Consider the following 13,077-nt stretch of genomic DNA (forward strand, 5'->3'; position numbering starts at 1 on the left):
TACAGACATTGCAGTGAGTCTAAATGTATTAAAAACACCAAGGGCCAGATTCACAATGGCAATCGTAAATATGCATTTATAGAATTAATATTTTTAATGGGGAAGATTTTTAATTTTCTCTTATTCACAAAACACAGAATTTTCCAGAATTATTTGTAACTGAACTAATTCTGTTTTGTGAAGGTTGTTGCTTCTCTAATGTGCAATTGTGTATAGTTATGCATTGTTCTACAGCAGCCTTGTGTGTTTTGCCTTTGAGAAAAACATGGAGAACTTTTCCTTGTATATCCCCATGACGTCTGGGTGGTGACCCATTCCTCTTCCCACCTTGGAAGGAGTTTGTGTATATTATAACAACAAGCTCACGAGATTATGGACATCCAACAAAGTATGTGATCAACCATACGCTGTTCCTCCCACTTCCCGCCATTGTATGAGGTTTACTATTGTACAATAACACTCTCGTGGTGGACACTTAAACCGTAGTAAAACCACTTATGCCTGACAGGTATTCTTTTGTGGAGAGCTCTCATGCATAAATGGAGCCATTTGTATCCGTAAGCCTCTTTGTGAATTGAGTACCAAATGTAGTTCTTACTCCACTCACTGCAGGCAGTTGAAACCCACACTGAGTGGACATAAATGGTGCATACCAAAAAGTTCTTATAAAAAATGCACACATTGTGGTGGGAAGACATTCACCAGTGCTTGCCCTCCAAAGCTCCTCTATGTTTAGTGCTTCCATTGCTTTATGATGGTATGCGGCCTTCCCGTTGCTTACCCAGCAGCACCAGACATTTCACCACCTTTACTGCACTGGAGATATAGACAGTCCAAGAGAGAGGGCCAACCCTCCCTTACAATGGAAAAAAGAACAGGGTCTCAAGGGTGGGGACACCCCTGTAAAAGGTTCAGTATAGAAGTCAATAAAATGAAGAGGGCGAGTCGCAGAAGCCAATCAAGGGTTTGTAGCCGTGTCACAGTCCGCCACTTCCACATTAAAGATGCGCCAGTCTTCTCTGAAAAAAGAGGTTGGGCCAAGAGTGGCACTAAAAAAGAACTAAGAACGGGAAAGCAGAAAGAGGCAAGCAGAGTGGCGATTTCACCATGGCATTGCCTGTTTTACCAAACTCTGGTCTGTTTCAGGTAGAACTTTCCCTCAACATGCCACAAATTAATTATCATTTTCCACCTTTTCCTGATACTAGAAACAATTGTTTGCAATGTATTTGTTCTCCCTTGTATTCTTGTATTATAGCTGCCAGGGTCCCAGGTCCCTGTGTGACTAATTAGTCCTGTTTTTTTCTCTTAGAATTCTAGGACTTATGTTCGACTTTTATACAGGGTCAAATAAGACTACAAGTCCGAGGATGCTAAGAAAAAGTCACGCATGCACGTGGAAAACTTGCACCCCACACTTTTTCTCACTGTCTGCTTACATGTGTGATAGATAATTGTACCAACATTTCTTTAGTTGTTCCTCTTGCTTTGTTCTCTGCAGCTGGTGGTTTGTGGTTCAAATCTTAAACATTGGTTAAAGTCACCGGCAGCTACTCTGTTACATAATTGGTTAGAGTTGTGCATCAATCTTTCATTTTTCAGCCTAGGAAGCATAACGTTGCACTCTCTGGGAGTATGCCATTCGATTAACCTCTGAAACACCTATGATGTATCACCGTTTGGCACACTTACATTGCCTATCTGTCATCAGGACTAGCAAGAGTTTTGCAAGTTCCTGAGTTTGCCAAGCAGTTGGCAGCGCAGTACGGCTACATAGTTTCTTACAATAAGATACTGAATATAAATTGAGTAAAGCACCTACATTCTAAAATCTGTATCAACAATAAAATCCAAGTTGTCACCCATGCCATTTAATGCTTAAACAACGATTTCTTCTCCACTGACATCACACCTGCAACAAGATGACTTTACCTCCTATGCTTTCAGCAGAGGGGAGTCGCACGGATCCAACATTTTCAGAATCTCATCTGGAGGTCTGTCTCACATGCAGCTTACAGTGGATTCTGGAAGTATTCCTAATTTGTTCTGAATATTCAAATTCGCCCAATAAGCATTGAAGGTCACTCCAAAACATGTATATTTACCCATTATTAAGCTTATGTTTACCTGCCCATGGTTAGTCTCAGTTGCTCCTTGTTGTTTGCAATTAATTGCTGGGAAATTGGAAGACGCAGCTTAACAACAACTTCCATGATGTCCTTCCTTTGTGTACAGCGATAGAGTGCAATTTCCTTTTGTCTCCCAGTTGCAGTTCAATTCTTTTTCTTATGCAAGTAACCTCAGTGTATGATTAGCTGCGAGGCATACCAAGGCCCATTCTATTGAGGGTTGAAAGCCAAGATATCTAGAAGGTTGTCTGAGGATCAAAAGAAAGGGAAACAACAAAGAACACTGGTTAGGTAAGGTTTTATGTCTTCGTACTAGGATGCCCAGAATCTAGCTCCAGCTTCTTCAGCTGATCAAGGGCCAGGTGTACAATACCTCTGCATTGCGATTACCAAATAACGATTTTATGTGAATCGCTATTTGGTAATTGCAATTCGGCATGTGCGTACTGTGGCGGCATGAAATTAATGACTCGCAAACGAGTCGCTTCCTTATTTTGGAAACCGCATTTAGCAATTACCAATATTGTGAATGCGGTCGCAATTAGCGAACGTAACACAAATGTGCGAATCTGCTTCCTGGTTCAGGGAGATGGCTTCACAAACAAGAGCTGGTTCCCAGAAGCTAGGAAAGCAGGCAAAATGAGGGTGGAGAACAGCAGAGAAAAGAAAGTGACCCAAGGAGCCCTACAAAAATTCTTGCCACATAAGGCATGGCCAGCCAAGAGCTAGAGGAGGCGGCGGCCTAGTCCATGCTATTACGTGCAGGGCCGCCATTGTGGAAAGCCCTGATGCATTCTGGGACTGCTTTTATACTTTGCACCCTGTTACCACCTAGTTTGAGGTGGGGGTAAATTGCATGTGCAAACGGGTCATTTAGTGACTAGTCGCTATTTACGACTGTCTCTAACATCCTGTTTGTGAATTGCTATTAGGAATTTCTAAATTACGACTTCCTATTTGCGGGCACAACAAATACTGACTCGCAAACCTGTCACAACACTATTTTTGGTTTGCAAATGACTTTCGTACTTCGCAAAAGGCCTTTTTTTCATTCGCAAACCACTTTACAACCGATTTGCGAGTCGTTATACTTTCGCACATCAGGCCCTAAATCTTTTGGTTGTGAGAACAGCTTCCTTTGGCTTTACGTATCTTGTTAGACAAAATTGGTAACTCTTTTAGAGCGTCAACCGCAGTATTAGGCACTGTACAAGCAGCTGTACTGAAGAAAGTAAATAAGAGAACTCATTGCATGTGCCAGATATCGGAAAGAATGTGAAAAAAATATTGTACACTTTCTTTGACACAAAAGCTATTTTGCTGGTGCAGCTATAACAAAAACACTTAGTAGATCCCATTGGACCAAGGGTGGATCATGGATAAAGGTTTCATGCTTTTGTTCTTGTTTGTTTCTCACTCCCTAGGATGTACTGCCAATGAGTTCCAGTGCAGCAACAAGACCTGTATCGCCATGATCTTTGTGTGCGACGGGGATGATGACTGTGGTGACCACAGCGATGAAAGGAAATGCGCCCCGCGTACCTGCAGCCCCAATGACTTCCAGTGTGACAGCAACGTCTGCATCCCACCTCACTGGCTCTGCGACAACCAGCCCGACTGTGAGGACCAATCGGATGAATCCATAGAGCAGTGCGGGCACAAGCTCAAACCCCAGGCCGTTCACGCGTGTTCCGCCCAGGAGTTCAAGTGTGGGAACGGCGAGTGCATCCATCTGAACTGGAAGTGCGATGGTGATGACGACTGCAAAGACAAGACCGACGAAGCAGATTGTCGTGAGTAAAGATTGATATGTTTTTAAAGCAAATCTGTTATGTGGAGTAGGTTATTTTTCCACTACTATTCTTCAATGCATTTTCAAAATCAAGTACTAAAGACTAAGAAAAACAACATTTATGATAGTTTATTTAAATATTAACAGTGAAAATCCATTAATGCCATGTGCCCTATTGCAATTTCTTCTATATATAAATGTTACCCAATGAATAACGTATCTAGTCTAATCAAGGTATATACTGTGGATACCTGTTTGAGTGGCCCACAATTCCTGGTAAACAACAGGCACCAGACACATGCCTTGTACTTCCACACACTAGGCAATGACGTGCACAAATTCCAATTAAAATCATTGAGCTCTTTTTTATCAAGGAGAATCTGCAGCCAATCAGTACTAACACTAAGAAAAATTCAGTAAAAACTACAAATATTTTGAAGAGACACTAGGATGGGGTCCAATCGGAGGGGTAAAGAAACATGTAGCGGGCAGGGAATGGATACCTAGAGTAGGCCCAGGTGTAATGCAAAAAGATGTGAGCTCACACCAATGCTTGATTTGTCGCGCCAAAAATATTATTTAGACTCATTACTTTTGCTTCTGCTAATGCAGGTTAAGAGTTGAAAGGTACCTCAATTCCTTCGATTTGGGAGTTAAAGGACTGGTTTCCAAAGCATGTAGTCAGTCGAAGGATAGTGACTGACTCTGAGTCTCCAATTAGAAAATCCTAGAACATTCAACGATCTTGAATGAATGACAAATGAAGAATTTGTAGAGCGCTGGAATCACCCCCGAAGGGGTATCTCTGCGCTTCCAGTGGCAATCTTCCATCTCAGATTGCCATTGTTCCTCATTCCTACCCAGTTGGTCTCCTCCAATGGCAGATGGTAAATGATACCGGTTGGGACAAGGTGTCAGGAATCAAGCGTTTTTGATAAGTACATTTTGTATTAATTTTCATGGTTTCATATAGAGTAGAACAGATCTTTGAGGGTGTTGGAATGCCGAACAGGCAATCGAGGTAATAATATATACACAGAAAAACTGCAATATAATAATCTGAAGGCAGATGTTACAACCCCGATACATAATGTACTTCACCGCAGGTGACTTCCAGAAAGTGCAGGAACAAGAGGCAATTAAAGATTTACCATCAAATTATATAAGTGAGTTTCAGGAAAAAAAACCTGCAGTGTTGTAGTAAAGGGGGGAGGTTCACCCCGGGCGGCACGAGTTTTAGGGGCGGTGCCCCCCCCACTCTAACCTGCAGCCGTGCGGGGTGGCAGTCGCGGGAATCGCCTGCATCCCCCCTCACATGCAGCCACCGGATGGCAAACTCAGAGACCACCACGGGCGGCAGAACGGCTAGCTACACCGAAGGCCGAATAGGATATCATAGTAGAAGAAGATAAGGGACAGGGAAGGGACTCACCAACTGTGAAACCATTAGAGAGTAGAAAAAAGGGATCCAACAGCGGGCCCATCCGTCGATGGATGCATTACACTATAGTAGCATTGCATGTTCTGTCCCAAAGACCGTGTTGATTTCAATTTCTGTTCATTTCACTTCAGTTGAGCAACTGGAAGCTTCAATAAATATCTGCTGCTTCCTGATGTCAGTGGTTATGAGGTTTTTACATAACTATAATTGTTCTTGTTACAAGTATGCCTCTTCCCTGGCACTCATTTTTGTATATATTTTGCACCATCCCCAAGAATGGCACACAAGATGTGGTTGGTGATGTTGGTTGATATTTTTGCAGGTCAGCTAACTTAGTTACTTTATTTACATTACTTTTTTCTCGACTTTTACCTCATGTACTTTTACTTCTCGCCTGAGGGGTAGCGCCTCCCTGCCCCCACACCGCAGAGTCATCAAGGGCCCTGCGTTATGTCCCTGAGTTTCATTGATTACCCTTGAAAAACACAAACTTTAAAAATGTCCCCGAGAGATGAGATCCTGAGTTGTCTATTAGAAGTATAATAGATGCTGGGAAATGCAAAGAGTTCCTGGAGGCTGGATGAAGGACCCTTGTCCTACTCAATAAGACAAGATGGAGGATTTAAAGGGTGACTTGAACCTCAATTAGTGAGCCTCTAGCCTTATGTAATCAGCTTTTGTAAGTCCGTGTTGCTCTTTTGCTGATCAAAGATTAACTCCTCTTGCCCCAGTTTTCTGACACTGACATTTGGTGATGGCCACCAGTTTTTTTTCCCGCCAGTCCTAATGTTTAGTTAAGAAGCAGGCACTCTTTAACCACCAGGGAATCAAGCCCCTCAATGTGGACAGCTCAGTGGATCAAACAAGAAATCATGCAAAACATGTAGTCCTCCAAGCCAGGGTTAAATGCACAGTCGCCCTCTAACCTGGTGTCTTGTGCTGCAGGCCTGCAGAAGCGACATTGTTCCTGCTGCAGTCCTGTAGAAGTAAGGTTGTTCCCAACACCATGTCCTACTGGTTTCCGTTGGTGTACACACATGAACTAGCATAGTTGGATCCTGGTGAATTTATAAGCAATGTGTAGAACTTTTAGTTCAGCTAAGAGGCTACCCTCTGCAGGTGGATGATGCTTGTTCTAGCCGTGGTATAGTCGGCACCAAATGCAAAGATTAAGTGTATGTATAATGTGAAGCCATATATCTATCCATCCCATTTGCCGGTTTCTCCCTCTGCTCTTCTGTTTGTGCCTGCTTGTGTGCGGTCTGATTGTAACTGTGTGGGACTGAAATTGGACCTGCTTTGAAATGTCTGAGTGGATCACACTCTTTGTGTTGATTTGAGGATGTGGGTACTTGACTCTTGCTAGCTTGCCCTGACATCTCTTTAATAGCCATTCTTAATTCTCCAAACGACAAAAGGTCAATATTAGCGTTATTTGCCCTGTAGAGGGAGTCTAATTTGGCAATTACAAACGACACTGTATAATTATTGTACTAAGGACATAGACCCAGATTGACTAAAACATTGTGTTGCCCTTGCGTCGCAAGTTGACACAAGGGCAACGCAATCCTTAAGTCAGATTTACCAAGCCACGCCAAGCCACCTATCGTGTCCCTGCGTGGCTTGGTAAATCAATAATAACGGAAGGTAGCGCAAGTCATTGCCTTATGTCACTCTGCCCATCAATCTGTTTCATGGGTGGAGAGTGGGCATTCACCTGCTTCCGGCCATGCTTTTTGCAGCATTTCCAGATCTATTAGATTAGTACACCGGGGAATGCATCAAAATTGTACACCTTCTTGATAGAGGTGCAACAAGGAGAAATATCTTCATTCCTTCTTATTGTTTCCTCGTTTTAAGTATGCTGCAGGATTGTTTTTGTGCAGAAACGTGTCCCTTTCTGCACAAAAACAATTGTGTCTGTAATGCAAGCACCTTTGCATCATGGTGCAAGAGTGTCTTTGTAGTCACTAGGCAGCACATGGTGTGCCAGCGCTCTGAGAGAGCAGGAATGCACCATATCTTTGTAGATCACTGGAGGATTAGTGGTCAAATTGAGTTTATTGATATCTCTAGTCTTACTCTTCATAGAAAATCGCAGGTCCAATTTATATTTCAAACTCACTGCTTCATTTGAATGATTGAGACTTGCTGGTTCGTACTCTGAACCAGATTTCAAGAGAAATTCAATAGCAAACACATGTTTCACCCCCTACCCGGCATGCAGGTCTGGGGATTTCTCAAGGCTGATGGAATTAGCAAGATAAAGGTAAAATAGGTAGTATATACCCCACAATAGTGGGAAAAATGAACAACATAAATATATAATAGGATTTTCTTAACAAAAATTAAAAACAACCAGTGAACATCCATAATAGGCACGTAACACAATGCACATTAATATTAGTAATGAGAAGTCCATGTTATTAACGGTCCCAAATGAATTAATGCACACATACACAAAATTAAAATATCAATAATACAACATATCCAATGTATAAATATGTATCAATTCAATATAAAATTATAGGAAGCACAATAGATATATGCAGAATCCAGTAGAGTGTGTGTATATCAGGGTTGCCAGTAGTATTGAGAACATTGTATGAGAAGAAGCAATGGTAGAAAAAGTAAAGTGGGGGAAACATGTCAGTTATTGGGCATATTACTGCAGCTTGTTTATTTGTGACATTTCTCGTGAGCATCATTGTTCATAGAAACAGGAAGGGTGAACCAGCCCCCAGAGTGGTAACAAAAAAGAAGAAAAAGGATAGCCTTAGAATTCAAATGCCCGTTAATCTAGCATGCTGATCAGCATCGTCGATGGAAGCTTAATCCGTGAACCCCTGCACCATTCAGGCACTGTCGTCATCGAGCCGCGCTGTCTGTCATCATCAAGCTACGCTGTCCATAGTCATAGAGCTGCGCCGGCCGCACAATTGCAGTCGTCAAGCAGCTGAGGCGTCCGCGTCTAAGGGCGATGTGTCAGTTGTGATTTGCGCAAAACTACTGCAGGGTTTACATCGATGTTGTAAAAGCTGCAAAACCAACTTCTGAGGCCCATGACTGGAAGGGTCACCTCAGGTAAGGGTAAGACTCACAGATGGCAGAGTCCAACATCACCAGCAGAGTTTCAAGAAGTCCTTTATGACACTGAGACTAAAGAAAACAGGAGGCAAGCCAACAAGCCCTTGAAGTCACTCTGAGTTCAAGTGAGATGGGTTCAGTCCTCGTCCTCAGCAGGGCAGAGATCAGAAGAGGCAGCTCAGCACAGCAGTGAAGCAGTTTCTTGGAACAGTCAGTCACACCGAGTGGCACTCCTTGTAGCACAGCAGTCCTTGCTCCTGGTAGCGTTCTTCATAGGCCCAGTAGTGTACTGTCTTGGTAGGGTCAGAGCCACAGTACTGATACCCAAATGTGCCTAGGAAGTGGGGGGTGAATTAAAAGCAGCTCCTTGTCGTATAGAGGTCCCCTTTCATTCCTGCCCTGTCTGTCAGGCTATCTGTGGGGGGTAATTAGCCCTTCGTGTGGGGGCAGGTCACAGCCTATTCAGATATAAGTGTCTGCTCCCTTTCGCCCTTCCTGCCCAGGAAGGCTATCAGAATGCAGATGAATGCAGATGAGTCCTCCGTCACACCCATCCTTCCTGTGTTCTTGGCAGTCTAGAACGAATGCACAAAGTGTAGCTGTCACCCAGCCCAGATGTGTATTGGAGATAGGCTGCAGGCACACAGGGATAAGTTAAGAACAGAGAAACGTCCTATTTCTCAAAAAGTGGCATTGCCACTGAAGAGGATTTAGCATTACCATTTCAAAGGTATGAAACATGATTTAGCTACTCCTTTCTAAAGGATTTACAGCTTAAAAGGGTTTTAAGGTATTCCCAACGCTACCTATGAGTAGGCCTCACAGTAGTGAAACAAGAATTTGGCTGTTTTTCACTACCAGGACATGTAACACTTAAATGTACATGTCCTACCTTTAAGTTACACAGCATCCTGCCCTAAGGGCTACATACGGCCTACCTAGGGATGACCTGTATATAATACAAAGGGAGTTTAAGATTTAGCAAGTGGTTTTAAATGGCAAGTTAAAGTGGCAATAAACTGCACACCCAGGCCCTGCAATAGCAGGCCTGAGCCAGGTTTGGAGGGCAACTTGTTTGGGTGGCGCAATCAGTGCTGCAGGCCCACTAGTAGCATTTAGATTACAGGCCCTTGGTATATGATACACCACTTTGCAAGGGATGTACAGGTAAACTAAATATGCCAATCAGGTATACACCAATATCAACATGTTTAAGGGAGAAGCATGGGCACATTAGCACTGGTTATCAGTGATAAAGTGCTCAGAGTCCTATGGCTAACAAACCGAAACAGCAAAATGTGTAGGTAAGCAGACATAAAGTTGGTTGAAGACCACCCTAGTTATAACAGGTCTAACAGTCCCAAATAAACGGGCTGCAGTAATATGAACAATAACTGACATACGTTCCTCCACTTTGTCAGCCATTGCTTATCCTCATACAACGTTCTCAGTACTACTGCCAACCTTGATATATGCGCACCCTACTGGATTCCGTATGTATTTACTGTCTATTTGTGCTTCCTATAATTTAATATTGCCTTGGTACATATTTATACATTGAATATATTGTACTATTAATATTTTCATTCTGTGTACGCATCTGTGTGTATCTCTGTGCTATATTTAATTTGGGACTGTTAACATGGAATCCTCATTACTAATATTGATGTGCATTGTGTTTCGTGCCATTATGGGTGCCTACCGGTTATTTATTAATTATTGTTTTGCAAACCCTACTCTATATTTATGTTGTTCATTTGTTCCACTAATGTGGGGTATATACTACCTAGGATACCTTTATCTTGCTAATTCAATCAGCCGGGAGAAATCCCCTGTCCTTAACGCCAGGAAGGGGCAAAACAAGTCTTGGCTGTTTTATTTCTCTTGAAATCTAATCCAACGTCCACACCAGCAATTCTTATTAATTTAAATAAAGCACTGTGTTTGAAATATAAATTGAACCTAATATTCTCTATGCAGAGTAAGACCAAGGACACCAATCAGCCCGATTTGACCGCTGATCCTCCACTGATACTTGTGCTCCAGTGAGAAAGGGGTTTCTACGACTTACTGAGGCCAATCAGGAACACCAGGACTTTAACCCAATCATAAAGGGTTTGTGACACCGGGAACAAATCCCATTACTTTATACATATCTTAGTAGATATGATTAATTCCCGCGCTGCATCAAATATTGATAAATCTGCTTCAGAAATGTTAGAGAAGATCAAATTTGGACTACTATACCCAATTCTGCAAAATAAGTAAATAGTTACAAATTCTAGCACATTTTGACACAGGGGCAAAAAAAGAACAAATTAACATGTATTTCAGAAAAAGCAGCTTTGGGTTGATATATTTCTAAACGTTATGCTGAGAAAGGAAACACATTTGACTTAAGTCAGTAGTTAATTCTATGGATGAATCGATTACCTTCTTTAGTCCTCATTGCAAAGCATTAAATATTAAGAAACCAAGGAGCTCAGTGGTGGCTTCTCCAGATGAGATACAGATCTCCTTTCTGAAAAATAACCTTCTCCTTTTATTCCCATTATTTAAATTGTGTCTCACCTCTGGGTGGTGCCACATTCATGGAATGTAAGCATCTTAGTACCCTTCTATAAAAGGTGTGCTAAGTCTTTCTCTCCAAATTGTATCTGAAATGCACTTCTAGACTTTAAAGGGAAGTTATTTAGCAAATACCTGTGGAACATCTTGACGCCCGGGTACATGATCAGAACATAATACTCAGGGGGCAAACAGGTTTCAGAGGAAATGCATCTGCTCTATATAGTAGTGCTGCAGTCCAGATATCAAGATCTAAGCGTAAATAAATAAATACTGAAGAACTCTCAAAAAAATTTACAAAGTATTTCTAGACTTTTCTAAAGAATTTGATGGGGTTGATAGACCAATCTTGTGGATTGAGGTTGCTGCATTGAAGATTTCACTATGTCTTCCGTAAAGGTTGGTTCGCTTACACTCTAACACATGATATAGTGTATTACAGGGGATAGGCAAAGTTTAGATTTAAAATATTGAAGCACAAAATGGATTGAAACAAGAGTGCCATTTGGACCTGCTTTTGTTTTCATTACACCTGTAGGATTTTGCCAAACATTCCTGCTTGTATGGAAATTTTAACCGGTCTTGGGTTCCAATCCATTCCTCATCTTAATGCATGCTGCTGATGTGATTGTTTTTCACCTGAAAGATTGTACTCTGAAGCCTTAGTGTTAGCAACACTTTTCAAATATAAATACGCTTGAGAATAAAATCATGATGTTTATATGGAGTTGGAAATTACTTTCTGCTGGAGACTGATCATCAGAAACACTACCAAGTTTTGTATATCTCTGTATGATGTTTTCTCAAAATCTGTCTGGCCTTCCTCACATTGAACAACTAAGCCTTAACGTCTCGGCTCATGGCTAGGGGAATCACTTTTTTTAATAGATAATTGAACAGAAGGCATTTTCACACCTCTTATGGGTCTATCCTATGATGGTTCCACTAATGCACGTTCATGCATTGCAGCATGTAATGGATGGGTGCTCGCCTTTCTTGATAAATAGAAGTCACACTATTGAAAAGATGTACCACTTGAAGCCCTTTCATTAGAATTTGGCATAGTAAGTGGCTATTTTGTATGGCAATAGAATGGCAGGGGTGCTGTATGCATTATTCTTGCAAATACTTGACAGAAGCTTTCGTTAGGACTATGCTAATATTGAACAGCTATACATCTCAAAAACAGATGCCTAGTAGTAAACTTGCATTTCAACATTCAGGATTGTCCTGGATTGACGTACATTTCTGGAGTTCATTGTGTGACTTAAAATGGGAACTACAGACTAGTGGCCAGATTTAGAGGCTGGTGAGCAGGTTACTCTGTCACAATGTGGGGAGTATCCCATCTGCCAGTTTACAAGTACATTACTATATATTAGAACATTGGAATGTTGGGCGCTCCATTGAAAACAATGGAGTAGCTCCGGGCTTATAATGGCTGGTAAGCCTGGAGCTCCAACATTCCAAGGCTTCTTTGTTCACAGGTCTGGCTGTGAACAAACGCTTCAGGGAGACTGAGGGGATTCCAATCCCCTCACACTCCCATAAGGCTTTTTTTTTGTTAGAACATTCTGCCACTACAGGGGAGAATGTTCTAATAGCCTTATAGCCCTTCGTAACTGGGCTATACCGGCTATTAAAGTCCCTCTCCCTTGCTAAAGGCCCTCGCCTTCAGCTCGGGCCTTTAACGCTGGAGAGGGCCTTTAATAGCCGGTATAACCCTCTACGGTAGGCTGTAAGGTTATAATGCATGTGTAATAAGGTACAAAGGATATCTGTCATGTTTGTGCTGAAGTACCCATTTATCAAACTGAAAATGTATTTGGAGTAGGCGGATTGCATTGATCAGAATTACCATTCTATAAACAGTAAGGGGCAGATGTATCAAGATTCCATTTTGGGATTTCTAAATAGCGATTTTTAAGGAATCGCTATTTAGAAATCGCAAAATGGAATGTATGTAGAAAAACGCTATTTTTTAGCGATTTCTTAATCTTCTTTATTTGCGAATTCGCATTTTGCGAATTCGCAATTAAGGAAAAATTTCCCATGCATTC

General features: G+C 41.8%; 1 protein-coding gene across 1 annotated transcript in view; it reads left to right on the top strand.

Annotated features, from left to right (window-relative positions):
- Window positions 1–13,077, top strand: part of LRP8 (LDL receptor related protein 8) — a 1,087,241-nt gene that overhangs the window by 730,699 nt on the left and 343,465 nt on the right. Inside the window, exon 5 of the mRNA XM_078670496.1 lies at window positions 3,554–3,922. Coding sequence (XP_078526622.1) covers window positions 3,554–3,922 — 369 coding nt within the window. The remainder of the gene's footprint in view (window positions 1–3,553; window positions 3,923–13,077) is intronic.

This window comes from Lissotriton helveticus, chromosome 1_2, assembly GCF_964261635.1.
Source record: "Lissotriton helveticus chromosome 1_2, aLisHel1.1, whole genome shotgun sequence".
Lineage (NCBI taxonomy): Eukaryota > Metazoa > Chordata > Amphibia > Caudata > Salamandridae > Lissotriton > Lissotriton helveticus.